The sequence below is a fragment of the Hesperophylax consimilis genome, chromosome 5 (assembly GCF_061612785.1).
Source record: "Hesperophylax consimilis isolate HC1 chromosome 5, BYU_Hcon_1.0, whole genome shotgun sequence".
Classification (NCBI taxonomy): Eukaryota; Metazoa; Arthropoda; class Insecta; order Trichoptera; family Limnephilidae; genus Hesperophylax; species Hesperophylax consimilis.
In genome coordinates, this window is record NC_142840.1 from 19631377 (window position 1) to 19655499 (window position 24123).

General features: G+C 36.1%; 3 protein-coding genes across 4 annotated transcripts in view; 1 reads left to right on the plus strand and 2 right to left on the minus strand.

Moving 5' to 3' along the window:
• Positions 1-1748: 1748 nt before the first annotated feature.
• ADD1 (ADD domain-containing protein 1) lies at positions 1749-18686 on the plus strand. The gene is made up of 6 exons (XM_089631678.1): positions 1749-2013; positions 2097-2168; positions 3516-3766; positions 9429-9577; positions 10175-10808; positions 14214-18686. Exons 1-6 carry the CDS (start codon positions 1917-1919, stop codon positions 15996-15998), a joined length of 2988 nt encoding a protein of 995 aa, XP_089487804.1. The 5' UTR covers positions 1749-1916; the 3' UTR covers positions 15999-18686.
• LOC149423620 (uncharacterized) lies at positions 4958-7858 on the minus strand. The gene is made up of 3 exons (XM_089632227.1): positions 7800-7858; positions 5829-7496; positions 4958-4961 (listed from the first exon to the last, which is right to left on the minus strand). Exons 2-3 carry the CDS (start codon positions 7493-7495, stop codon positions 4958-4960), a joined length of 1671 nt encoding a protein of 556 aa, XP_089488353.1. The 5' UTR covers position 7496; positions 7800-7858.
• Positions 18687-18738: 52 nt separating the features above from the next.
• Positions 18739-24123, minus strand: part of SP1173 (major facilitator superfamily domain-containing protein SP1173) — a 156532-nt gene continuing 151147 nt past the window's right edge. For both annotated transcript variants that reach the window (XM_089631679.1, XM_089631680.1), the window contains exons 14-16: positions 23874-24041; positions 23439-23633; positions 18739-20631 (exon numbers count right to left, since the gene is read on the minus strand). In XM_089631679.1, the coding sequence (XP_089487805.1) occupies positions 20540-20631; positions 23439-23633; positions 23874-24041 (455 nt within the window). In that variant the 3' untranslated portion in view covers positions 18739-20539. The remainder of the gene's footprint in view (positions 20632-23438; positions 23634-23873; positions 24042-24123) is intronic.

Below are 24123 nucleotides of genomic sequence, written 5' to 3' on the forward strand. Positions count from 1 at the left end.
GATATTAATTTCCTTAATTATTTCAATAATTATTTAGGTACATCCACCTGCTGTCCGGTACAAAAAGAATTTTTCACCAAATAGTTTCCTCGGACAATAAAGTATCTTCTTAAGGGGTTGAACACGATGGTTACTCGTTCACAGAAAGTGTCTTGGTGTCTTCCAACTGTTAGCCCCAAAGCGCGGGAAGGGGTGGGGGTTAGCGGGTGTTAGTTCTAGGATCGGCCGGTCGATTTCAAATGATCCAAAAGCAATAATAATGCAGTACGCACACGCCGGCGCAATTTTTCGTTTGTAGCTGAAAAGTACATCTAAAAGTTGAAATTTCAAAAAAAGTTATCTTTTTTACTTCTACCATCATGTTGAATGGAAGTTACTGCACTTTCACCCCGGACACCCTGTATTATCTTTAATAACATAGATCATCGTAGAATGTAATATATATTTGTACAGCGCCCTTGAGGTAATTTTGCACCAAAACGGCGCTATACAAATCATCCAAATATTATTATTATTATGATTATATTATTATCATGACACAAATTGATAAAATAAAATTTTACTTTATTGATCCTGCGATCTTTGGATTGTTAGTCGAGAGGTTTACCCTCTCTCGACTACTTCGCATGACTTAGTATAAAATAAAGTCGCTATCCGCGTCTGTCTGTTTGTGCGCTTAGTTCTTCTAAACGATTTTGATAGGGTTTTCACTATCATTAAGAGAATTTCTTCCGGAAAATTTACATTTGTGATACATGCATAAAGAAAGTAGAGAAAAGTGGATTTTTATAATCAAGATGTAAAAATATATTTTCGATAACTACATTGCTAACGCTGGCTAAACCTCATGAGACATATCGAAATGATAGTACAGAATTGTATATATTAAAAAGGCCAACGGAAAAGTCCGCGATGATATATGTCTACCAGCAACGTTAGGTACACGTCAGCTAGTTACATTATATTTTTTTATTCATTAACATTAGATAGAGAAAAAAAATATTTTTTCTGAATATAAGTAGCTATTCCGGGAAAATCACATAAGATAGATATATAATTTGTTTTTAAATACGGTAACACATCCAGTAAGATTTACAAAAAACATTATTTAAAAAACAAAACAAATAAGTTATTACGACAACATTGCCAGCCGGTCTACGGCGGGCGATTGGCATTTTATCCCCGGCTTCCTAAGGGTTAATCTAGGTAATTTTTATAGACATGTGATTGTTAAAATTATTTAAAACATATAATTGTCTATTTTAGCAAATCGATCGCCATACACTACCTTGGAATACATGGCGAGCGATACGCTGAAATACTCCAAGATACGAAAATATAGCGCGCTTATAGCGTGGTCTGTCACCGGCCTTAACATGAATGAATTATCAAATTAGACTGAAATAAATAATAATAAAAACGTCTAGTTTCATAAAAAAAATCTCACTTTTCGGTTGGTTAAGTTTTTACTTTAAAAAACTGGCAGGCAGCCATCACTAAATATCATATAAATAGCAACAATGGTGTCCAGCCTCCGGTAGGCCCAGGTTGGCCGGTTTATTTATGGGTTGGCCATTACTGCCACGTCCGGATTCGTACCAGAAATCAGTTGAACCAACATTGAAAAATAAATTCAATGAAAAATGTTAAATGGCCTTGAGATATTCGACATTTTTTGGTGGTTGAAATAGAAGTTCGTTGTCTCTAGTCTCTGTTTCTATGAAAAACCATTGTTTTCTATGGCGTCGAGAAGAGAAGCTTGCTCTTGGAGGCATTCCGTGTAACTTCATTTTTGTTTTTAATCGGGAAAACTTTAAAATATTGGAATATAACACGTAATTTAAAGACATAAGCATATTCAGTATCTTTAAATTTTAATGTATAGTTTATAATACTAGTTCTTAACTCCCGTCAAAATGCCTAAAATTGTGGACGAGGGCGGTAAAAATGCCGACTCTGGAGCAGGTTCTAACGCGGCTAACAGCGAAATAGACCCTCTTGACGATATTCCTGGTTCGTATACACATAAAAATTGTGCTTGTGTCTTATTCTGCTCTTCAAATTGATTTGTAGTGATAATTTTTATTTATTTTCAGATCCCAGTGATTCCGATTTTCTGGATATTATTGAGCAAGAAGAACGCAAGTATTATCTGCAGAAATTTGATGGTTAGTAGAACGGTTTATTTCTTTATTCACTAAAAATAAAACCTCTAAAAAAATTATACTTAATTTTAATGGTATTTTTGAAAAGGTAAATGTAAGGCAGCTTTTGTTGTAAATTTAAATAAGCTTTTGTCGTTTCCTAAGTTTTTACTTGTCTTTCGGCCTTCTTAAAAACCGTTAAAAACTTTAATTTTCCTAATATATTTGTAAAGTAAAAATACACCTTATTTTGATTGAAAATGGCCATTTAGGTCTTAAATCCTATCACACAAGTGAATCTAGTTCCAAATATCTGGTTATAAGTGACCTACCAGGTAAGCACGGTACTTCATATTATCTGCCTGTACAAAATATAAATAAAAATGATAACATCTGTACATCTATTCTAGCATAATGTTCATCAATCAAATGCATTGTATATATTTATACAGCACCCTTGAGGTGATATTGCACAAAAACGGCGCTATACAAATCGTCCAAATATTATTATTATTATATAGCTTTGTATTAGTGATCGACGAACAGGTGGATGCAATCTGTTAGACATAAATTGATAAAAGTTTGACTAGTCTATAGTTAGTAATAACATAGATCATTGTAGAAATGTATTATATATTTGCACATCGCCCTTGAGGTGATTTTGCACAAAAACGGCCCTATTCAAATCATCCAAATATTATTATAATATTTTTGATGAAGTAAAATTTCGTAGAGCTTACTCAGATTTTAAAACCACCAAGATCTTCTCCGTAATCCCTGTTGAACAAATGTTACTCCAAACTGGTATGCGTTGGTTAGTAAGTCACTTTTAAGAAAAAGAATGTTAGGGAACAGTGTAACTATTACGCAGGGATAATTATATGTAGTAGAGTATGTCAAACTAATATTAACATACCATTCCATATTTGTGACATTATAAGTGAACAGTTAACGGGCAAGCAGTCCATTTCTCTTTGGTGTTTTGACAAGCTCAACATCCCTCCGTGTCACGTTAATCCTTCTGATTTAGTGTAAATGTAATTGCATAATCACTGAATCGGGTATATCCAAGATTCTCTCAGTATCGCCCTGGTGAAAGACCACCACCCAGAATCAAAACATTTCTTGAAATGACTTTAGCCATGCTTGGTGAATAGCCTGATACTTTCAATTTTCCTCTTCACCATTTCCTTCCCGTTCCTACTTCCTCACCTGCTCCACACAGTGAAGAGCAGTTGGGACAGTCGATGTTTAAAGCTTGGCTCGTATCTAGGCATGCGGCGGACTACTAAATTTGACACACGAATGTCAGAGAATTATAGAACTTGATTTTATGCTTTCAACCAGTAAAAATACTCGTTTGTCTTCCAGAGTTGAAGAATGTGAAGCAGGGGCGACTCCATTGCACCGCGTGCGATAAGCACCTGGGCTTGCTGACGCGCCACACCAACCGCTACCGAATGCACCCACTGCTGCGTTCACTGGTGTGCATCTCATGCCAGGACTTCTACAACAGTGGGGAATTTGAGAAGGGCGAGGATGGCAGCGAGCTATACTGCCGCTGGTGCGGGCAGGGCGGGCAGGTCTACTGCTGCTCTGGCTGTCCTGTGGTGTTCTGTGAGGTAATTTAAATTGGACTTTTGACTAATATACTTATCGCTTTGGATTGGTCACTGGCTAGCTCCATCAACAAATGTTAGTCTTATCAACCGTTATCCCATGCATCTATCGTGCTTCGGGATTCACTTAAGTCTTTAAATTTTCCATACTACGCTTACTACTCAATATGCAGAAATTATTTAAATAACACTTCGTTTCAACTTAATTACTACTACAAACAACTATATACTTCAGAGGCCGGGCCGGCCATGAGCCAAATGGCGCCCGGCGCTGGTAAAATGCACAAGGGCGCTTTGACAGGTGTTAGGTATTATCATTGCTTTGACTCCTTGGCAAGTTAGCGCCCAGAATGGACTACTCCAATTGCACCTGCACAGGGCTGGCCCTAGGCAGGGGTGATGGAAAAAGATACATTTAACTAACTCAAATTAATACATCTACACAATATTTCCCTTGACATGACCGTGTTTTTATTTTGTCGTGCATATTTTTATTTTGTCGTACGACACTAGGTTATCAATGTAAATTCAATTTATTTATTATTAACTACTGGAATGCTTGGCACCCACGAAGTGGGTAGATGCTTTCATAATGGAATCACTTAATTCTTTCACCCTTAGTCAAAAGATGACTTTCATCCGTTTTCAATGAATATAATCATAGATTTTGACAGTTAAGTAGTCCATGTAATAGTTAGAATTATTTTTTCATTCACAATGTTTGCGGTGGTTTTGTTTAAAAAAGTGTTTATTTAGCTTAAATTCTGTTATGTATTAAATGTTGATGTGTTCGTTTTAAATTCTCTGTTCAATTTAAGTTAATTTAAAGTTTTGAAATTAAAAATAAAATGTGAAAGTGTAGTTTTGTTAGCAGCTGAAGAATTTCTGATATCCTAATGTGTGCGGCTTTTAATATTAATTCCGTTAGAGTGATTCATAACAAAGAAATAGATATAATTTTTATTATTCTAGGACAATTTTTAGTCTGTTTAACCTTTAACTGTTGACGTGGGTTAGTAGGTACACTATTGTTGAGGACCCTTCCGAGGGACGGGTTTTATTGTGTACCACTTACTGCCTTCAAAATTTTGTACAAACATAAAAAATACTTTCAATTTTTTTTTCTAGATATCTTTATTAATTTTAGAACAAAAAACAAGTTCAATAAAACAATTCAGAATAAGAGGAACTTTATTAACTTAAATGGCAAAAACAATTGAATTTAACAAGCTTGCTTTTTTATTTATTAAAAAAGATTGATAAGAGTAGGGTCAGTGGGTCAACAGTGAACCACACTTTTTTCCGAGTTGACCTGGGCCACCAAAATTTAACGTAGAACTGTCAAATAAATGTTGCTGTCTTCAGTATTTATTTGGCTTTCTATGTGCATAAACTCATTTTCGCAGAAATTACTGGTAATTATATATAATGATTTATATAAAAAATGACATTTTGGTTCACTGTGTACAATGCTGGTACACAGTGAACCGCAGGCATGGTACACAGTGAGCCGAAGAAGGACACAGTGAACCAACATATTAATTCTCCTGAAAAATATATAAATAATCCTCGCAATAAAACAAATAAATGAAGAAAATAATCAGGACTTTATTTATAAACATAATTTATACAATATGAAAAACCCATAACTAAAAAAAAGTAGCAAGATAAGAAAAAAACTACAAATTACAAAACATGAAAACTCGCAGAGCTATACAAAAATAAGTAATGTAATTTTTTACCTTTAGAGCAAAAGATTTAGCGAATATTTATAGCAAAGGTAACATCAAACTTATAAAATGACTGCTGCTGCCTCTTAGTGCTTCCAGATACAATAGGTTTTGGGAGAATATATTTAATGTCATGCTCTTTTACATATGATAAGTCAGGAACATTGGGTAGAGAAAATTGTTCTGGACCTCTTTTCTGTAGTCTAAGAAAACTGATGAAGTATTCAAGGGAATCATTCCTTGTTTCAAGAACTTTCCCAACATAATAAATTCTTGTTTTTTTCGTGTCAAACACTACCACAACAAAATCTCCTTCGCCGGGGGATCTCTCTAACGGGTCCATCATCATTTCTTCTGTCAGGTCTATCTCATCATTCTCCATCCAATTCATGTCAATGCTTGAATCATGAATGGAGATTTCTGTTTCATCATCTGAACTGGATGCTAAAACGGCACGAATAATTTTTTTATTTTTGGCATCCTTCCTCTTTTTGGCAGCTGATCGCTGTTGATTGATTTCGATTTTTTCAGGCGTATCTGTAGCAATCAAACTACGACCTAGTTGTCTAGGCTTTCTCATATTTTTCCGAGGGCCTGCCTTCATTGAATCGCGGAATTGTTCAGGACCAATAAAAGAAACAGACTCTGCTCTTGAAAGCCCAGAGGGTCCAGTTATTGAAAGGTCTTCGAAGTCTGCTGGTGATGTATCTTTTTCAATAACTAAGTTTGATGGTCGACCATCTGGTAATGTCTGGACAGGAACTGGGCGATCTGTCACTGTGCTCGGTAAAAAGTCATCATCCGTAAATATATTTCTGTCGAATGGATAAATTCCGGTTTTTTTAAAAGCATGCATAATATTTACTTGCGTCATGGCTCGTGGGAATGCATATCCCACCATTTCGCCGATCTCGTAGATAGTCAGTGGAATACCAGGATTTCTCAGCAGCCATGAATCTATTGCACTATTGTAGTAAGCTTTGAAGGGGCCAAAAACACCAACGTCCAAAGGCTGGAGCTTAGCAGACGTGTGCGGGTGTAATGTGATAATCGTTACTCCAGATGCTTTTGCCAGATCCAACGCCTCAATAGATAAATGAGATTCGTGATTATCAAATATCAAAATACTTGGATGCTGGGGTAAACTGCCAGAATGCTTGATGAAATGCTTTATCACCTCTACAAACAGGTCACTATTCATCCAACCTGTGGGAGTAGCCAGCCCCAATGTTCCAGGTGGTGTACCTTTGATCATTTTCGGTAAGAAGTTTTTTCTTGGGAATACCATAACAGGTGGCAAGGCTTGTCCACTTGCACTGATAATGCCACACGTAGTGACAAGTGTGCCCTTTTCACCACTCGTCACTTTTCCAAGATTTTTTTTTCCTTTTGGACCCAGAACTTTAACCGGTTTGTGTACGTTGGTGGTGGCAGTCTCGTCCAAGTTGAATATCCTGGTTCCATCAGCAAAAGCAGCAGGATTCCGCATTAACGTTCTTTCCAGATTATCAAAAAACGTATCCACATTTGGTCTATTGAAAGCGGTAGCTCTAGCCAAACTACAGGCTTCAGGTTTACGGAGAGATAGATCTTGATGTCGTTGGCGGAAGCCACGAAGCCAGTCGACGCCACCTAATTTGTTGGCATGCCAAGATGCCGGCACTTTTATGCCGTTCACGTTGGCCATCTGATAAGCTAATTTTCGGGATTCGTAGATTGATAGTCCATAAAACAAAGAAGCACATTTCTTGATATACTCCTTTAGGGTCCGTTCTTGATCTTCGCTAAATATTCTATTAACGTCGTAATGTGGAACTAATCTTATGGGCTGCTCCGAAGTCTTCGACTTGAGCCAGTAGCGCCGAAAAGTTGGGTACGGGATGCCAGCAGCTTCTGCAGATTTGTGAAGACTATGCCCTTCTTTCATCATCTCCAAACCTTTTTTCATCTCTTTCTCCGTGTGTTTACCGATTTTCCTTGCATCTTTCTGCTTACGACCCATTCTGTTGACCAAAGAAAACACTTAAGTTGATCTAATTCTATGAATCCATATTATTTCAGAAGCCATGTACACAGTGAACCAGATACAGTGTACACAGTGAACCAGTTCACTGTGTCCCACATAACTCTGGTTCAGTGTGTACCATGATGCCATGTTGAATTAACTAGCCAATATTTCTTAAACCTATAAGATATTGAAAATTGCTAGTAATAGGTAACAATTAAAACTAAATACTTAATATGAAAGCAGTAAAAAATCTCGCCTTGGCAACAAAATAATTTAGTAATGAAACAAAAACACTTACGTGAAAATGATGTTGTGCTTTGCAAAAATCAGATATTAGCTTCTAAAACGTCTTGTCGCCTTTGCACACTGGAGCACACTAAATCAAATCTTGTCTGTTCCTGAGACGGCACTGCAAGTACGAGCTTAACACTAACACACTTACAGTTATTGCTGTTGAGGTGGTGGTTCACTGTGTCCTGCTGGTTCACTGTTAACCCACTGACCCTACATATGTTTTTATTCCACATAAAATTACAATTTCTGTAAGTTTCTATGAGAGAATCACCCCAATACTGATAACCTGCCTCAGAAACAGCAAGTAAATACTTACGTTATTGCTGACCACCCGCCTACCAGACGGGTCGATTTGCACACAACAAACACTGTTACTGCTCCGATGACGAAATGCACCCTGATCGGTAGACTAAGGGATCCTAGGAAGGTACTTGGAGGGGTGGAATGGCAGAACGAGAGGGAAACATAGGATTAAATGTATGCGTGCCGTCTAACAGACACCCACGTCGGCAATTAAAGGTTAATTACGATAGAAAAATGAACTGTCAACATGAAAAAACAAATGTATTGTAATTAAGTAAAAATAGTAATGTTTAATGTTATGATATATATCTTATTTTAAACCTTGTTTCTAGTTCTATTATGAACTATAAAAACATGTTAAAATATCCTTAAGACCAAATGTATCATCAGGGGATGAAGTTATCTCAACCAATGCTATAAAACATCTCTGTGAATAAATTACCTTACACACTGACACACCTTATCAATCTGTCCATAAATAAAAGCATATTTCCTATGTCTCTTAAAGAAGCTACTGTTATACCCATATGTAAAAAAGGATGTAAAGATGATATCAATACCTATAGACTGATAAGCCTTCTAAGCACCTTTCTAAAATATTGGAAAAAGTACTAAAAAAACAACTTCAACTGTACTTAAGTTTTAGGAAAAACTTGACTACTGCCAACGCCATAGAAAATATCATAAAAAATTTAGATGGGGGAAATATATCTTTGGCAATTTTTATAGACTATTTGACAATTTTTTATATATTAAAAAACCCTAGCACTAAGTGGTTAATATGGAATTATTGGATGGAGATATCGTCAGATTCAGATATACGAAATCATATATGTATATACATATATATCTTACAATTCTTACAATCAAACTGAAGATTTGTGTAAAATGAAATATGTACATAAAAAAACTGAGTAAACATACTTAAAAAAAAACTAAATCATGTATTTTCACACAAATTGAATTTTTTTATGTAGACAAAAATGATTTTTTTTATGTAGACAAAAATGAATTTCAAATTAAGAACAAATGATTTTTTTTTCTATTTTATTATTTTCCATGGTTTTTTTTTGGCATAAATTTCGAATAATGCATTTTAGAATTATGTATATTAATTTATTTGACTCTTCTGGTGTGGATGAAATGTCAAAACAATGTAAATTTTTGCAGTATTTGTAATAAATTTTTGAAAGATATGCCTGTATTTCAAATTAAACATATCACACAAAATTTTTAAAACTTTTATCCTGGAATTATCAGATATTTTTTAATTTCGTTTTTTGTGGTCACCTGTATAAGTTTATTGTTTTATATTCTTCTTTCTTCTCAGAAATGCATCAAAAGAAATTTTGGCGTACAAAAGATCAACGAGATAGAATCCAACGATGACTGGAAATGTTTTGTCTGCAATCCTAAACCACTGTGGCTCCACAGGGCTCGATACTGGGTCCTCATCCTCTACTGTAATTTCAAAAACAAGTGAGTAAATAACTAAATATTCCCCTGAGCATGAAAAATCACACAACGCTGTGACCACAATCCTTGATTTTTTTTTGCATCCACACATCTTGAATTATTTGTTTTTATAAATTACAATAATTATGACGTGTGAAAGAGTTTCTTATTCATTGAATAAGTCAAGATTATTAATTTGAATAAAGAGTCCCTCCAATCCGCACTTCAATTTATTGTTTATTATAGTTACATTCAGTGAGGTTAGGTTTGTCCAGGTCTAGGTGGCGGATGCATCTGCCCACCAGGTGAGTGGCGTGCCCGTTGAGCGAGACTCTTCCACTTCTCCAGGCGGACTCGCTGCACCCATCGGCTTGCACCGCAGTTGGAGGGATGGATTAAGTCACTCCTGGACACACCGACCTCCAGATTCCTACCCACTCCTCTCCTTAATTTCTTTAAAAAGACCCGCCACACAACATCCCTAAAGATGACATAGGCCTGAGGGAGATTATTTCCCTCTGGGTGCGTGGAGCTAATCTATATTAGCCATGTCTTCTAGGAAAATCTGTGCTCATGCTATTCACACGGTAATGTATTTAAAAATGATTTTTTCTTTTTCAGGCAAGCTCAAGGCTGCACCGATAGCGCTGAAAAGGTAATCTTGCTTAGAAAATGTCAGGTGGACGAATCAGAATGCTGCAAGCGCAACACCGGCAGACAACGGAACAGTGCCCCCGCTATCATAGACAACAAGAAGAGATTAAGCGATGTGAAGAAGACCATATTACCTGAAGTGAAACTACAAACACCCGAACAGAAGAAAGCGCTGTCTATCAATGAAGCTCGGCAAGCTATAAAGCGATTGGGTTCTCCAGTCAGCATCAAGAAAGTGACGGTCCCGTCAATTCCTATCCAGCCTGTGCTACCCATGCACACAATGGCTAACATGAAAATGACCCTTCCCCAGGTATCCATGAACCCCATGGCGACCCAGTTTGGGGGTGCTCCCAAGCGGGTGCGCATGTCCGCCCCCGTGATGGCGCAGAACCTACCCCCGCCGCTGGTGGCGCGCTTTAACAGTATGGTGCCAGGCATGGTGCGCCCCGAGAGGAAGCAGGGCCGTAAGTCTATGCCCCAAATGAACATGTACAATGGATATGTGCCGCAGCAGAACTACTCGGTGCCCGTGAGGGACCTCTATTCCAATGTCATCGTCAACGATAGCCTCAATCTCTCACTGGACAGCTTAACTCAGGTGACTTCTATTTTTATACAATAAAATAGTTATTTCTATGGGCCAGTTGTTTCACAAAATTTGAACAATTCATCAAATTTCAAAGTTATGATTAAAGTTCCATAAAAGTTCTATTCAAGTTCTGTTATTATATTATAGTTTTCGGTACAGAAATATACACTATTCTTAGTTCAGTATTCACATTCACAAAAAATAAAAATTACAAACACATAGTGGCGTACGTAGAAAAAAGAGGAATGAAATCGTTGTTGGTTGGAAAATGGGTTTATTATTAAGTAAAAGAATTTATAATACAGTCGAACTTGGTTATAACGATCACGGCAATAGCGAGTTCATGGCTATAATGAGCAATTACAAAACAATATTTTAGTACAGGTTTATCCTCATATAATTGTCAACACATGGGTCATTAGGTCTGAAAAAATAGTTGGGATTTATTCAAGAATTATTCTCGAAATAAGTAGTGACAAACAAAGTGGCGGGAATTTCCTATCCCGTTAAGTACGGATTCATATATTTATGGCACTACCTGTGTAAGATTGTCAGCTATGTGAACCATTGCTATCCATCGGGCACAATGTAAAATTGTCATAAAATCTGCAAAATTTGAGCTTCGCAAATTTGTTTCCCTTTCACTTCTTCTTTTGATTTACAACTCACCGTAAAAACCAATAAAGATGTTTATGAAGGTACCTACATCCCTGCATTTATGATAGTGATGCACAATTTTTTCAGCAGAGGGACCGCTTTACTTATTTTTCAAACAGACAACGCGACCTACAGGCAGATTATTTTTTGTTGTCGTTGAAGGGGAGGGGGAGGACAGCGATATTCAAGAGTTGTGGTTTCTGTTGAATTTTGTGTTAGGCAAACCGGTTCTTCAAATTTGTTTCCATTTAGGAAATGCAGGGTAAATTAACCAAAACTATAAAACAATGTTCTCAGCCAGTGTTTTCAAGAATTACCCCAAAATTTTTATTTATTTTTTTAAAGCCCAAACATTTAGATTTTCTCTATAGCGAAGTGGGCTGTATAAAATTGGCACGCGGGCCGCAAGAATGGGGCCGCGGGTTGTGCATCACAAGCTTTTGACAAGTAAATTTTTACAGTTGAAAACCAAAACAATCCCGCACACTGCACGCACAAGCTGGTGATAAAAAGATAGATAATTTAGTTATGTTTTTCTTGGAAGCCTTGAACTATGTGATGATAGTTATAATGCGTTGATTGTTTTGAAGAAGAAATTGAGAAGCATGAAAGCGTAATCTTTAAAACAATCATTGCTGGTAAATTTGAGAAATATAAGTGTATTTTTTAATAAGTAATACCTACTCGTATTTTGAAAATATACTGCACATTTGTGAGTATATTGATAGTAGAGATTTAAAAAAAACTGATTTGGTTGTAACGATTAACGGTTATAAGTAGCAAATTTAGTCAGTCCCCTCATGCTCATTATAACCAAGTTTGACTGTATATTGATTTCGATTTATTTTTTAAATACTTGAAAGTGGAATAAAATAACAAAAATTATCCTACTATTTAAACGAAATAAAAATCGAACCTAATTCCTTTCATTCCACCCTATCACCGAACCCTATGGAATCAAACACGTTGTGTCTTTCCTCCGGACTCATCGAATCAGCTGGAACCAGACTCATTGAGTTAGTTCAGCTGGGCTCGCCGGACCCGAAGGAACGTCACGGAGTTACAAGAAGAGTTCAGAAGAGTGAACAAACTTATCAGATTTACTAACCTAAGACACAGAATCGGAACAAATTCTTGATTTATTCTTGACCTAAAAATAAATGTATCCATTACATAACATCTTACTTGCTTTTCAAGATTTGATTTCATTAACTATCTATTATTTAAATGACACTCACCATTCATTGTTCTTAGTTAAATATTAATTGTCTATTTATTTAGGGAATACCTTAATTGAATGGTTTTCACCCAATTACAGTTGTCAGGCGTCTATTGTAATCTTGGTAATATGGGATCCAAAAATCCCATATTACCAAGATTATATTAATGAAAGCAATAGACACCTGCCTGACCACGGTAATTGAGTGAAAACCAACAACCAGACTTTATTATTGTTAATGCGGTGACCCCTAAATATTAATACCTGCTTCAATTTTGTGTTTGAGAAATGATTTTCATTAAGCTAGGAATAATACCTAGTTGGCGCAAACTTGCTGGAAGACAAATTTGTTCCATGCAGACCAATAAAAGGTAAAAGGCAATGCTTTTAGCTATCTTTTGATTACGAGATAATACACTTTCTTTTTGAAAAATGTTTTCGTCAACCAATATGTTTGGTTCCGGCTTCTCAGTTCCACCTACAGTTCGGAATGAGTGAATCCGGCAGGATTAGTTCCATTATATTTTGCTAACCTGGAGTGATTCAAACGCCTTCTGAATCACAGCCATTGGATTCGTCATACTTCTACTTTTAGAGCGTGAGCACACAGAGAGCGGTCAGGAGTTCCGAGTTCCGCGTTCGGCGTTCATTAGAATGTACTGATACTATAACAACAACGCACACAGCGGGCAGTCAGACCGCGGCGGTCAAAACGGAACGCCGCGTTCTAAGAGTTCTTTTGCCGCCGAGGCAGAGAACGCCAGAACGCCGCGATGTTTGAGGTTACAAACACAGAAAAGTTAATTGAATTGGTTAGGGAAAGGAGTTTGTTATACGATTTAAGTGATGTAAATTATAAAAAACGCGAAAAAAAAGTCGAAGCTTGGTTTGAAATTGCTACTAGTAAATTTAAATTTTAAGTAAATTTTATTATTAGTAAATTCGCCTTGTTCTTCTCGCGTTGTGTTGATTGGGTGCACCCAATGCTTTCTTTTCTTTTTAGAAGCTGTTAAGCTCCACAAGAGCAATATATTTTCACGGATGATGAACTTTCTAGTGACATGTTGCATATGCAAAGACCCAAACGAAACTAGAACGCGAGAATTTGAACGCCGCTTGTGTGCGTTGGAACTCTTGAGCGGTCAACGGTCACTAGAACGCAGAACTCTGACCGCTCTCTGTGTGCTCACGCCCTTAGGGTCTTGAAGCTTAACTTTACAGAATAAAGGGTGTTAGGATTTTTTGTACATTTTCAGAAAAAATTTTATCAGCCTTTTTTTTTTTCTTAGTTTGCTCCATATCTTGTTATTTACACAACAAATAAATACGTAATCAGTGTTCCCTAAGATTGAGTACCGTTGGGGTTCTGAGCAAGCAATGTGTAACTGATAGTTGAAAAATGTACAAATGTTGTATTGTCATTGCTTATTGACATAGAAAATGAATTAACAAAATAGCGATGAATTTGTAATCAGCTCGTTTTTGTTTAATTTCCTTGATTAATTAATAACATGTTGAAATTGCTTGAATGTTTGAAGGGGCTGGACATGCAAGCAATGCCGACCATGAGCTCCCAAGACGAAGACGATGCGGTGGTGTGCACTCCCGACCTGCCCATGGACACAGAGGAGGAAGAGGAAGAGGAGCCGGTGGTCACCACCAAGCCCGATGATGATGTCCAGTGCCTCACCCCCACACCCAAGATTGTACCCAAGCCTCTGTCCGCCCTCACAGAACCCAAGCCACGCCAGTACCCTGCCGTACTCCCCTCCACAGCATTCTCCAACATCATTCAGATGACGGAGAACGATGTCACCATTAACGAGGTCACGGGCGGACTCAAGTTCAAGGTGGATCCGTCCACCCTGTCTTCTAGTAAAATGTACAAACTACCCGACGGTCGCATATTTGCCGTCAACAACAATCCCAACATGCCAGGTGGATACTCGGCTACCATAGTGGCTATCGACGAAGCCAGTCTGGCTCGGAGCGGTATCACACAGGGACGCTCGCAGAGACTGCAGCAGCGCCTGCAGCGACAGAACAAGCCTGTCCCCTCGCCGCCCCCCAAGCTGCACAGCTGGACCACCCCAGTGGTCACCAAGAAAGGGAAAGCCGTCAGCAGCCCCCGCATTGTCTCCAGCACCTCTCTGGCTCCGCCCCCCACCAAGAATGTTGTAGACAATAATGCTCCAGCTGGATCCGTAGAATGGTTCAAGTTCAACGTTGTGGATGCCATTGATATTATGAATTATGTTTTACAAAAACTCAACAAGATCAAAAACTCATCCCAAGAATTGCGGACAAAAAGCATAAGCGACGTCAAAGAGATGCACCTTAATTTTGAACAAACCCTCAAAACCTCATGCAAACGATTCGAGGAAGTTCGAGAAACTCTCAATTCAGGCTACAAGAATTGGCTGAAAGAAAAGAATTGTACGGATATGCTGAGTGATGACGAGGATGAAGTACAAATATTGCAGACCGAAGAATCTCAAGCTCAGAAGCCAAGTTTACCCAACAAACCCACCAGCAATGATGAACCAATCTTTATTGATGAAAATTCTAATGATTCTACTAAAAATAATTCCGGTGAGGGAGATGGGGAAGATGCTTCGTGTGAATTAGTAGATGACGCTAAAGTGGAGGAAAACTCTGCCAAAGAAGATGAAACTTCTGTGGCTTCTTCCAAGGCAGAAGAGGATGTTGCTGGAAACCTTACTCTTTCTTCTACCAAAACTGCTGCTGAGCCTGAATGTGTTGAGGATATTGGAGAAAGTGAAAATGGTGATAAGAGTGACGAAAAAGAGAAAGCTGTTGAGGATCCTCTCAATACTTCAGAAGATATTAATAAAGAAGCCGAGGTGAATGAAGAGACCTCTTCAGGGAAAGATAAGGATGAAAATACAGATGAGAAAGTTGAATCGACCGATGCGACCACTCCCAATGCCAAGTACACTACAGTCACGGGTGAAACAGAGAAAGATGACGAACAGGATAGTTTAAGTAATGTTGACGAGAACACCAGTACCATGGATGAAAACACCAGCAATGTAGATGATAATACTAATACTAGCAATGCCGATGACGTTTTATCCAACGGTAAACATTCTCCAGATAAGAATGGAGAGACGAGCTATAGCGCCCAACCAATTTCCAAGGTCACTGACGATTCCATGGGGGAAGACATCATTAATAAACTGCTGTACGATTCTGAGCCAATGGAAGCCGATTCAGGAATAGACGAATTAAAGAATTTAGAGAATACCTTGTCAGACAATGGTCCAACTGGAGATGCCAATACCGCGGACGCAACAGAGTAACTCCTTTACAGTATATTTTAATATACAAAGGAGAAAATTATGGCTTTAGGAAGTGTACAGCCATCTGTGATGATTTGTGTTGGTATTTCGTTAATAAGGATCGGCTGAAGCATTCATTTTGATTATTCTTTATCGAGAGTTGCCGTCACTACGATGCGAGCTCTTTAGCTAATTGGGATTCTTAAATTTGTGACACGAAGAATAATTTTATGAATTTTATTCTAAGAAATATATTACCTACAGACTACAGACTTTTAGCTCGGGAATAAGTTTCTACTTTAGTGTTATGGTTTGCTTAAATTCTAAGTTGTTTCACCTTTTTGATGTTCTAGGCTTCCTAAGTTTAGTTGCGATCTGTAAATGTATATAATAGTGATAACTTAACTTTCCAAGTGCATGAACGGAAGGATTAGAGAATTGTTTGTTGTGATGATAGGAATTCTGTATGTGTGCTGCTCTCTTTCCAGCAACACGCAAGCTTCGGCTAAGAGACAAACACATGAAACAATATCGTGGGGTAATTACTGCAATTAGGTAACTCCCAAATCAGCTTTATCCAGTTGCACACAAAACCATATCTCGCTCTTGTATGCCACAACATATATTATATGTTTGTGGCTTACATTTGGGTACATGTATGCCACAAATACATATTTTATTTTTGAGGCTTACATGGGCTAGGAAATAGAGGTATACAGTAGAACCTCGTTAATTCGAAATGAACAAAAAAAAAAAAAATGGCGAATATCGAGTTCATCGGCCGCCCCTTCAAATTCTCAGTAAATTCGTATTAATACGAATTATTCTCGTTTAAATCGAATTTTTGCAGCCGATTTCCGTCGTGATCGGCCCTTCAAGTTCAGTTAGTCTAAGCAAATTCATAAAAATACCACATATTTCCGCGTAAATCAAATTTTCGCAGCCGATTAACGTCGCGGGCGGTCCTTTAAACTCGGATATTCGAAAATTAAGATATATTTATGCGTAAACTGAAATTTCGTGGCCGATTTCGGTAGCGGCTGATCCTTTAAATTCAGATATTTGAAGTAAATTTCGTAAAAATAAGTCAAATTTCCGCGTGAATAGAAATTTCGCAACCCATTTCCGTATCGCCGGATCTTTTAACATAGATATTCGAAGTAAATTTAGTAAAAAATACGATATTTTCCGCGTAAATTGAAATTTGGGAGCCGTTTTTCGTCGGGCGATGTATAACCACGTAAAAATACACTTTTCGGCATTTTACCATTATGGCTGTCTTTTAGATTCAGATTTACGAAATTTTATGATATATTTTCGAAAAAATCGAGTTTTTCGAATTACACAGACAAATTTTCGTGTGCGGACAAAAATAAATTTCGAATTACGAATTAACGAATTTCGAATTAGAAAACCATTTTGTATGAAAAAAAATATTCTGTGGATATTTTTTTGGTGAAAATTTCGAATTACGCGTTTTTTCGAATTATCGGGGTTCGAATTAACGGGGTTCTACTGTATTTTGTGTGTAATTCGAAAAATCTGATTTCAGAGAGACAAACCTAATTACAATATTGTAGTAATGACCCTGTGTTATTATCTACATGTTTGACACATTAATTTGACGATTCTCTGAGGGAAATATCTACTTTATTTTTTTAGTTCATATACTAATGTATTAATTATATTTTGGGATTTCTTCAACTGGTCCAACTTCTCCAAAACAATTAATTTCTTCCCGAAATTCCACCAAGTGTCACCGGTAGTGGCATCTGTAGACCACCAACTCGAATAATGTTGTTGTTTTATGTTTCATAAGAAGTTTCCAAATCAGAGATCTGTTGCAAAAGCTGCATTTTAGGAAATTATTTTAATAGTCTTAACTAAAAATTTTTTTTGTACGTAAATAAATGCATTAGTGTAAAAGTCCTTTCATGTTAATTTGACAAACTATGTATGTTTTAAAAAAATTACTTTGGAATTTGAAGTTTTGCATTCGGAATCGGGACTCGGAGGTATTGTGAAATACTACTTTTATTATAAAGACTTAGGAATAATTTAAAATGTATATAATATTATCATAAATTGTCTCGTATATCTTCAGAGTTCTATACCGTCGGTCCAAAGATACCACATAATGAGTTTTACCTTTGAACCGATGATAATATAAATATATTTATATTTTCTTCATTATATTATAGAAGCTGGCAGTGATGTTTTTCCTTTATGAACTACATAATTACTGAATTGGATAAATATTCGGTAACAAACAGTTGACCATAATAGCGATGTTTGACAATAATCCTCAAGTCACAGTGAAACTTTCTCATAAGGTTTTTCTCAAGGGACCGGAAAATAAAACTTTAGTGGGGAACTTTATATTAGGGTTTTACTGTATTTAATGAATGGAAGCACTGTTTTTGTATCCTATTATGGTTTGATGTTAAACTTCTTCACAAATTCAACACTCATTTGAATGTATTGATGTAATTAATATAATGTAGTAGTGATTGAACTTAATGGTTTCATTTAGACATTGATTGAGTTTTATGAAAACTACATTTTTTGTTTGTTAAATATTTTTTATGTAATCAAATTAAGATATTTTTAAGAATAAAATAAGAAGTATGGGAATGTATTGTATAATCATTGTTGTAATTCATTGCTTATTACATACTGCTAATTATACGGTTTGTGGAAAACCGTTGTTTCTTTCTGTCTAATTCCGTTTTTGTTACCTTTCATCAATAAAAAACACACAAAAAATTAAACCATTTATTTTAAATGTTGCCATAGAAATATTCAATATAAAACTTTAAATAAAAACTTACACAGAATTTTTAACATGGTGAACACATCGAAAAAATATGAACTAGGAAATGCATACACGAAACAATAAATATGAATTCTTTCATATCCTTAATATTAACAATGAATATTATCAAGGTGCAAGTTTTGACAATGTTATAAATGCTTAAATCTTTAGAGGCAGCGGGCAGGTGATATATTTAAGAGTACAACACCAATCCGAGGTGAATAATGCTAGGGAACACTGATACTTGAACACAACTTATTCATTACTTTCAAATATTTTTATTTATTACAGAAAATTTTCTTGACATTAATAATTCCACTGCACGGATTTCTGATTCTTTTATATTTTATTGATAAAATACAGATAGGCACACTTTCATCAAAATTTTTACCCTTCAGTACATCCAAAATGTTTTGGTCGTTTTAAAATCATGTTCGCTAGATACCTAAAAGAGACATTCAAACATAGAAGTCATTGAAAAGCTGTCATACTTATCACAAACATAAATTTTAACGTGTCGCAGTACACTATTGTGACTTAATTATCATTAGTACTTAGTATTTTATACAAAATTTAATAATATCTTTCATTACAAAAATAATAATTACAAATTATGAGGCTTCTTAAAAAATGAGGGACATCTAATGCTCTGTTTACTTTGGAAGTCATAAATCTCCTGAGGTCTTTTTGAGGCTGTCATTGGTTATTGAAAGATGCCAGGGTTTTTTTGACTCCGAATATGAACACACGGCATCTACGTTTGTTACGAATGAGGAGTGAATCAATCATATTGAAAGTATTATTTGGATGTGCAATATTAACAAATATGCTGTACAATATAAACAAATAAGTTTCATTTTACCAGAACGATCAATTTGTCTATGGATGTTCAAAACAGCAAATGAACCAATAATTTCAAAATAAGTTTTTTTGGCGCTTTGATTTATGCTTTCAAATTTCGAAACTGACCAATAGACTGCTTGTACTCTGTTAAAGCAAAAGCTCCTAGATTACAAGGCTGGGACACTCATTTAAAGCAGCCTCCTAAAAAAAAAATTGTAATTTTTTTTTTAATTAAATCATTTTTAAAAAAATTAGCCAATTTAAAAAAAAAAAAAAAGTTTTTTTGGAGTTTCTCATACAAGTTAGGAGGATGATTTGATTCAGTATCCCGGCCTTGTGATCTGAGAGGTTTTGGTTAAAGTCAATACTGCGAATGAAACATCCCCGGCACCTAAGTAAGCAAGAGTGCATATATTCCTAGATAGTTTTTAGTCCATCCTGAAGATTTTTACAAATGGTTCTCCTGCGGTATTGGACTTACTCCTGCGAATCTTGATTGTTAATATTGAACTCCGAAGGTTGCTATATATTTACATTTGAGAAAATTGATTCATATTTATACTTAAAAATTAACAGTTAAGATGTGAAGAAGCTAGTTGAAAAAAGCAATCTTCATGACTTACACAAACTCCTTTACATAAATCGCTAAATCCTATTTTTTGAGATTCTGAAAACAGTGATAACATTACATATATAATAAATTTGTAAACCCATATGGAAGGGAAGATTGAAAGAATGAATACAACAAAAGCCTTTTCAAACATGAAAATGGATAGTTCTATCAACTGACAATGTGTTTCCAAGACAAAAAGCTGAAAAGGGCGCAAGCTTGGGCTTGCTGATTTTTCGAGAAGCGTATTGAAAAATATAATTAAGACATCTATTGTATGAATTATAGAGGTTTCTAATATCTGAACTGTCCCTTCCTCCCCCTTTCATTGTGGTAGACCCTCAGCGGAGTGTAGTTTCCGTTTGATGTTCCATTTCCATTTAGTCCTATAATCAATCATAATATGTTATTAGTTGAGAATCAGTGGCATCGGGATCTCCAATCAGGGGAATGCTGAGAGGCTGGAGGGATTAGAGAGAGGATGGCGATGGGGAAGAGGAACATTGGAAAGTATCTCGCAATGGATAGTGAGAGAAGGTATCCATCTAACACTCTGGAACAAAATGTGGATAGTCTATGTATCGACCCCTCCTATGTAAACTATTGTATCTTGGAAATCCACATTTTTGAGGAGAGCTGTTTAAAGTTTATGTTTATCACTGTAATTCCAAATATTAACTGATTAAATCTAAATAAACTTTAAAGTGCTCTCAACAATCGGGATTTTGAAGATATTAGTTTATGTTTACATTAATATATGAAGAGTACCTGTAGGTGGGTGGCTTTGTTTTTATACAAATAGATGAAATTTTGCACACTGGCCCTCAAAACAAGAGGAAGGTCACACAAACCACCCCGTCCCCTTTTCCCGCCCTTTAACCATGGGTCTCTGGAGAACATGCAAGCATTCTAATATTTTACTTTTTAGAATAATTTGCGATGCTATTTTGCCCTTAATGCTTCGAAAAATGTTTGAAAAACAAAATCAGCATCACTTGATCTAATAAAACTTTAGATTCTACTTTTGATTTTATGAATGACGTCTCAAAATTTTTTTTTCGTTTTATGCTCCAGCCTTCAACAGGTTAAAGCAGAGTTTTGTTACTTCTGGATGAAATTTTGCACACTTGACGTTTAAAATAAGAGGAAAATTACATTTGATTTTGAAAACTTCGTAAAGCCCGGACACCACCAGGGACTGTGCTAGTATACAATATTTAAATGTTTTGCGTATTCTTTTTTTTCCGTGACCGAATTTGAACCTCGAATTATTCCTCCATGTTCAATGGCAAGTCAAATATGATACCAACAACAATAATTGAACCCACATGTTAATTTTATGGTTTCAGTATTGCCATTGCGCAAAATTTACAATTAAATAATATATTAATAATAGATTAAGAAGACAATTTTATATTGCAGACGTATCAAAAGTATCATAATATTAAAAAGTGCACAATTCAATAATGTGTTATAATATTGTGCATAAAACTTAGTTTCATATGAAAAAGAGTGCTGAAAAGTGCAATAAAGTTTTTTTTACAAATTTTCAAATATCCCACATAACTAAGTAGATAGTATTAAATTCCATGCAATATAATATTGATTACAGTATATTTTTATGCAGAGTTTTTTTGCAATTTTGTTCATGTGCTCATGTGCTGCATATTCTAATATTTTCACCCACTAATGTTTTACCTCTCATTTCTGTTTCCACGGTGCTTGCTTTAACAATATGCATGGAAAAAATAATCATTAATTAATTTTATACCCCATAATTTTGAAACATTCAGTGCGAGTCCCTTATTTGCCAATACTATTGCCAGATTCAGATCAATTTTATAGTTTCTTGTTAAGATAATAAATTATAATCTATCAATAATTTCGTCTGATCTTCAACACCCCTTCTTGTTCAACAGTATGAACAAACCAATCATACTATTACGGTGTCTTGTCTTGTTTTATTTTAAACTTTTTTATGTTGTTATTTGATATTTCAAAGCCCCATAGCTCATGTTGTAAATGGAGTTGCGAGCTGATAATAATAGATCCGAGACAGAAAAAATTGCAAATTTCATGGTGCCAGAGCTCACCTTAAAACACAATTTTCTGCTTTATATTAGTTAAAATTTAATGTAGGTATATAAGTTCTAGGAAAATGCCAGAAATAATTCTGCCATATTCTTTAAGCATTTCACACAAAACATAAAATTATTTAGCAGTGCTGCCAATGCAAATATCGTAAGTAATAAAAATGAATGGATTTTACTTTATGGACTAAATAGGTGATAAATTGAACACACAATTGGCTAAGTATGTTCTAGAAAGCCAATTAGCCTCGCTTATTGCTCTGCAAAGAAGAATCAGTGACAAGCCCAGCAAAAACAGCTCTTGTGATGGAAAGTAAATTTCTGTGACAATGCAAATGGTAAATAAATAATTTGGTATTTTTCCAATTGACTCATCCCACATTTTGCAAAAAAGCATTTTGTGTTCTACCATACAATGGAACTTACACGATCTTTGCAGCACACCGCATTTAAAAAACAAATTATTAAAAAACAGATTATGATTACAGATGCTTTATCACAAAGGTCATTTTACATACAAAACGTTTTTACACAGTCTAACTAAGGCTGATAACCTATTGGATTGAGGCAAAATGGCAGAGTTTATGAAATGTTGGTACTTATCTATCTAGCAAACGACATCTGTTATGATACTTTTCGAAAGGTCCAACGAACTCAACAGGTAACATCGCAATCTCCCCGTTTGCCTTTTTTGCAAATTCGCATCATCAGTTTTTAGGTTGCTGCAGGAATCGAACCTTCAACCTCCCATTCCAAAACTAAGAACTTGTCTTTGCATTACGGAGGAAGCCTAGTCATCTAATTACAAAACATTTGGATTTTTTTGGTGATAATAATAATTTTGTGAAAAGTCACCTCACAGGTGCTGATGTTATATTGATTTAAGATTGACTTTAAGCTGTAACTATGATGAGTTACGGATAGTGTTTGTTACCTTGCATGGCCAAGGAGTTGATGTTGGGTTAGTGTCATGATTGATGTTTAGTTGACGATAGAGTAATGTTAGATTGATAATATTTTGATGTATGGTTAATGTCAAGTCGATTTCAGATTATATTGATGTTAGGTTGATTATAGATTGATGGTAGGTGGATAATTGTTACCTTGCATGGCCAGGGGGTTGGGTGGCCCTGTGGTGGAGGCCCTGCACCAGGGCGCCAGCAGCAGGTGGTAGAGCGCCAGGTACACCAGACCAAGCACGCAGGCCGCGATGGCCATGGCGGCGTAGATGGACTGCAGCTTCATGATGAGGGGGCTCTTCTTCACAGCCAGGCCAATAAGAGCACCGAAACACCGACCTATAGAAAACAATTAGGAAAATGATAAAACAAATTTTAGAAACCATAGATACATAATTTTTCTGAAAATACTTGCGATGTCCTAAAAATTCTAAGCTGAAAAGATGTGAAAATTTCATGATGCCAGAGCTCAATGTCCAAGAGTTTTTTCTGCTTCATATAAATAGATCTTCTGGATTTGAGATTACTACGTAACAGTTCCACCGGTTAGAGCTGTAGTTTTAGCTGTAAATATTTTACCAAGACAGAAGTGAGCAACGACAGGCAGGGCCTGTCCAGTGCTGGTGAACTTCCTGGGTACCAGGTGTCTGAAGTACAGCACGGCCGTCACCCACATGAGACTGAGGGTGCACATCTCAAAGGCCTCGCACATTAGCACCCACCAGGGATTGTCGAGGATCGCCATGCCTGCAAAGAATAATCATTTGTTTTACATTGTCAAAATATTGATTGTTCCTTCTTCTCCGTCCTTATTGTCACGTTAAATAAT